At 33.2% G+C, this 5,489-nt stretch overlaps 1 protein-coding gene across 2 annotated transcripts in view; it reads left to right on the forward strand.

The window, feature by feature from the left end:
• The window catches only part of LOC106685838 (uncharacterized), a 21,581-nt gene that overhangs the window by 10,777 nt on the left and 5,315 nt on the right, over nt 1-5,489 (forward strand). For both annotated transcript variants that reach the window (XM_014428780.3, XM_014428781.3), the window contains exons 6-10: nt 772-928; nt 1,005-1,247; nt 2,320-2,478; nt 2,984-3,099; nt 4,146-4,313. In XM_014428780.3, coding sequence (XP_014284266.1) covers nt 772-928; nt 1,005-1,247; nt 2,320-2,478; nt 2,984-3,099; nt 4,146-4,313 — 843 coding nt within the window. The remainder of the gene's footprint in view (nt 1-771; nt 929-1,004; nt 1,248-2,319; nt 2,479-2,983; nt 3,100-4,145; nt 4,314-5,489) is intronic.

Raw genomic sequence — 5,489 nt, forward strand, 5'->3', positions numbered from 1 at the left:
ATATATGTATGTGTGTGTGTGTGTGTGTGTTTTCAGAATAATTCGGTGCGGGTATCATTTATTATATTATAAAGGATGCTGATACCGATTTACGATTATATTCCGATCGCGATTTTACAGTCAAATTAGCAATATCAAAAAGCTTAAGAGTTAAACTGTTCCTAGAAGTTTTTATTTCTTTTGTTTAAAAATAAAACTATAATCTGAACGACCCAAATGAATGACTTTATTTTAATTGTAATGATATTTATAAATTTATTTTGTTTATGGTGTGAGTCAATGGCTGAGCCATTTTGCTTCTAATCTTGGTCTCGGATTCGAGCCTGGTGGTGAAAGATAATTATTTATACTGTTGAAGTCTTATATTGAGAAGCTCCTGAGGCACACCTAACCCCTACGAAGTACATTCTACTTTGGGGAAAAACTAGGAATTTGATCGTGATCACTAGATCTAAACCTATAGTTGGTCCAGATATAGATATCTTTACTCAAGCAATGGCTACTAGATCCTTCCCGCTTCTTAGTGATACAGGATTATTGTATCCACTATTTGTTATCTGTTATTTGTATCCATCTTCACGTCTGACTATTAAGTCCTGATAAAGAACTACAATAGTAGAAACTTCGACCTTAAATACGTAGTTCCTACAGGTTTTTTCTGTTTTTCCTTTTCCGTATTTTGTTGCGGATTTTATGATTCAGTAGTTAATTTATACGAATTAACATAACATTATGGTCATTGTACTAATATTGAAATTGTTTCTAAAACAGATCGTAGGATGGGGTTATAACGAGAACGGTGTTTTGAGTGAAGAATTACAGATATCTAATATGCAACAACGGAACTTCGGCGAATGCCGTAACAATGTGGGGAAAGGCTATACCAGCTTTTTGACTTCGGATAAGTTCTGTGCCCTCAATAAAGATAGTAAGTTTTGATATTTTCTTAGAAAGTAGCAACTTATCAAAAATTAGGCAAAAACTTAACAGGTGCCTGATTACAGACAGCACGGTGGAGCAGGGAGATAGCGGGGGTGCCCTGGTGTTCAGCAGGGTCCAGGGTGACAATGATACAAGGACAGCGAGGTTCTTTGTCAAAGGAATCCTCAGCGGTAGGGAGAAGAAAACCGGTACGGAGAAGCTCACCAGTCACAACAGTTATGTTTTATTTACAAACATCAGCAACCACATGCCATGGCTCAACAGTACTCTCTTGACTATCATCGCTGAGACCAACGTGAGGAAAGGTATGCGATATAACTTACTGTGAGGAAAGGTATGCGATATGACTTACTGTGAAGAAAGGTATGCGATATAACTTACTGTGAGGAAAGGTATGCGATATAACTTACTGTGAAGAAAGGTATGCGATATAACTTACTAAAACATGTATTTGATAGTAAAGCAGTCATTTTATACGGTGTCCATAACAAATAACTGCTTTTCAACAACGAGGGTATATATTTTTCTCTCGATATAAGAAAAAATAAATATTCAAAATATAGTCTATTGTAATATACTGTTGTCAAACATACGATAGCACCACTTCTTGGGACGGCAGTCGAAAAACTCTTGCAGCGCAATTTTAACCTTTGTAACATTATACTTTTTCTCTTGATTAAAGTTGATAATCGATGATCTGAGATCTGGATTGTATGGTGTGTGTGATAGAATTTTCAAAATTTCTATTCTCTTAACGGATTGCTGTGATGTAAGCTCATGTAGCCTATTTATAGCCCTTTTTCACTTCTCACGAATAGCGGATTAACCTTCAAGTTCGCTCAGTAGGAAGCAAACAATAAAGTAATAGTTTTTTAGGAATTAATATTTACCCGAGTGTTTGTAAAACATGAATATCGTAAATAGAATGTAAAAATATGCTTGTAAAGAAGACCTTTAGTAGGTTGTCTATGAATACGTCTCTCATCTCTCGTATGAATCACTATACCAAGAGTGCCTGAAAACTCTCGCTGTTCATAGAAGGGAACCTTTTTATATTTTGTAGCATCATTTTTAATTACTACCAAAACAAATTTTAAAATGCAATTTATATCCCTTAAACACACATAGACAATATTTTTAAAAATATTTAATTTTGAAGAGACGTAAAGGTGACTAATGCTTATTTTAAAGCGCGAACGAATGTTTTAAATTTAATAGAAAAAAATGAGAAAATTGATAATACTTTATTTAGAGTTATGAAAAACACCTGGTTTATAGATGAGAAAATGTCGGAAATATTTCGATAAGGAAGTGGTAAAAAATTTGTAGATTGTACGGTAGATCATATCAAATAGATCATTCATTTTTATTTTGCAGTCTGTGGGTTAAGGCATATTACGAAAACTGAAACAGTCAACTACGTCACTAAATATGAGGAATATCCTTGGGTTGCAACCATATACATGACGAAGAACAACAAGTTCTTTGGAATCAGATGCGTCGGAAGTATTATACATCAAAGGGCAATAATGACCAGTGAGTAATCTTTTAATTATATTTTAAGCCTAGAACAGTATTATTTATATTACTAAATATATCTAGTATTGAACAGTAATATTTATATTACCAAATATACATAATATTCAAGAATACTCCCTTACACAGCCTATACTAGAGCTCCTTGTCTCGCCGGTCTGGGTTGTTTGTTATATTTTTTATGGATTTCGTGAATTATGTTTATACTTGTTGATTTTTTTCCGTTTTATTATTATTAGTTATCAACCCTATACATATTTTTTTCATCAAGTAGTTTCACATTAGCAGATTACTAGTTTATTTACAAAGTTGGTTGCCTTGAAAATCAGATAATGTTATAACTATTAACTTTTCTCATAATGATTTTTAATTATTCCGGATTAAAGAGTTTATTAGTTAGGATGGTGTTTTTATTTATGTTAAAATGTTAGGAAAAATATTTTTTCTTTGTGATTATTGCATATATATTTAAATAATTGAATATCAACTTCTTTTTAATTTACAGGTTTTTGGTGCATAAATGATTTAAGACCTCATTACAAAGGAGTGCAATATAAAATTCTTCTCGGAAAAAACGAATTGAATATGAAGGAAGATGTAGAAACTCAGCAAGAATTAAGCGTAGGTTCATTATTACTAGTTATTTTTATTACTACGGTATCTGCAGCTGTTGTGATATAGCACATTATTATTTTAATAATAACAATTAAACCAAACCCCATTTTACTAATTCCTTCAATAGTACTATTCATTGCATAAGTGTACGGGAATCTAATATATATATATATAAAGATACAAAGCAGTGTAATACACAATATCAACTGACTGATATGGTTCTAGGCCAGCTGATATGGCTGAAGCAATATAAAATGAATAATTTCGCATGTCTCACCCACTTCTACTTCGCTTACTGGAACAGAACAAGTTCCCTGTCCTCTTTGCCGACAGATCGGAAGAGTTTTTGTAGTACGATTCGGTGAGGAGTTTTTAATTCCATTCTCAACAGAATTGAGCCAATACCAAATACTGCTCGCACTGCACTGCCAATATTGTTCGTCGTTTCCACGGCGCCTGTAGTTTCATTCAATCGTTTATCTTAAAGTATTTAAGCTTGTAGAAAAATCAGTGCAAATGAAATTCTCAAGTATTTAATAAGTCCAGAAATATCAAAAGCACTTTATAGTAAAATATTTTCGATAGATAATTATTAAAAGTGGATACTTACGTAAAATAGTATTTATAGTATAAAAAGTAATATTACATCGTACTAATAATTCATTGAGTATATTACTCGATTATTATTATTTATTTATTCTAAACCTAAATGGCCGACTAGTGCAAAAGGTAACCAAGACAAGGAGATGTTGCTTCTACATCATAAAAACGAAATATTATTACCTAATATATCTTATAGGGGCATTAACATGCATTGCGACACTCCTAGCATAAGTTTGCGGCCACTCTGGCATTCGCTTGCGGCCAAACTACCATACGTTTGCGGCTCCCCTGGCAACGCTTGCGGTACCGCAGTTAGGGAACCGCTGCTGAAGTGCACCTTTATTGCGGCACATATACACGACAACACAACAGACTGCGGAGCCACTATGTGTATGTTTGTACATAACTATGTAAAAAAACTAGTTAGTAAATGTGAATAACTTTTGCAGATTGTCAAAATCCATAAACACCAAAACTATGTCGATTGGAATTCCAGAGCAGAAAATGAGATGGTCATCCTCATCGTTGACAAAGAAATTGAGTTTACTAAATCGGTGGTTCCGATCTGCATTGATATGGATCGAAAGGTTCCAATTAAAGACTCTTCAATTGGAATGGTAAGAAGCAAAGTTCTATATTATTTCCAAATATTATGAAATAGTTTCATCGATTTGTGGTAGTGTGAAGATATAAAATAAGATTAGAATGCAATAATTTAAAAATAAATATGGGTTTTAGTTAGTTAAATATGTGAAAATCAAACATTTTCTATGAGTTAATTCCTATTTTAAATTCATCCAATTTTTTGAATTTCATTTGAAATGGATTGATTAAAATATATATAAAGACATGGTGCACACGATGGAAAATTAAGATTAATCACGGCAAGTCCCAACATGTCTCATTTACTCTACGAAACAAAACATGCCATTCAGTTTACATTAACAATCATCCTTTACCACAAACAAGCACTGTAACTTATTTAGGACTTACCTATGACAGAAGGTTGACATGGAGATCTAGACTAAACGTCAAACGCTAGATTTCCGACTGAGACAATTATATTCCATATTACACAGACGTTCTAAAGTATCCCTCAGACAGAAATTTAACGTATACAATCACTTAATAAAACCCATACTGACTTACGCCTGTCAAATTTATGAACAGATTAAAAAGACAGATTTAATATAATGGAATAAATAAAAAAATGAAAAAAACTTTTCATTCGCAATTTTTAAGACTGGCAACGAACTCACCACTCTACGTTTTAAACGAGACCATTCACACCTACCTACGCATTCCCACTGTAACGGACCACATTCATATGACTTACAAACGATTTTACAACACACTACATGTACATTTCAATAAAATTATCGACAGATGGCAACACATGACATTCCTGACGTAACTTGGCGTATATTGAAGAGGAGTTGGATGTGGGACCTCCTAGTGTAATAAAATAATTTACTTAACGTCAGGAAGATGCACCGTTGGGTGCTGTCTCCCTCTTGCTAACTCATGGGATACCTGAATAGTACAGCTCGTTTGCTGGTTGTAAACTAGATTTACGGGTGCAAATAAAAAAAAAATGCAAAGATAGGGAAAATATCCAAGTTGTTCGCTTTTAGTAGTGCTAGACAAAGTTGAAAAGTACAATTTTATATTTTTTAAATATATGTATATATAGTTGACCGTAAAAATTGATATATAAGAAGATGGTCAGGGTTGCGGTCAAAAGTGAAACAAAAATAGTTTACAACTATTTATTTTCCAACGTTTCGCCCCAC

Source organism: Halyomorpha halys, unplaced genomic scaffold, assembly GCF_000696795.3.
Source record: "Halyomorpha halys isolate HHAL.00 unplaced genomic scaffold, Hhal_1.1 Scaffold748.1, whole genome shotgun sequence".
Taxonomy (NCBI): Eukaryota; Metazoa; Arthropoda; class Insecta; order Hemiptera; family Pentatomidae; genus Halyomorpha; species Halyomorpha halys.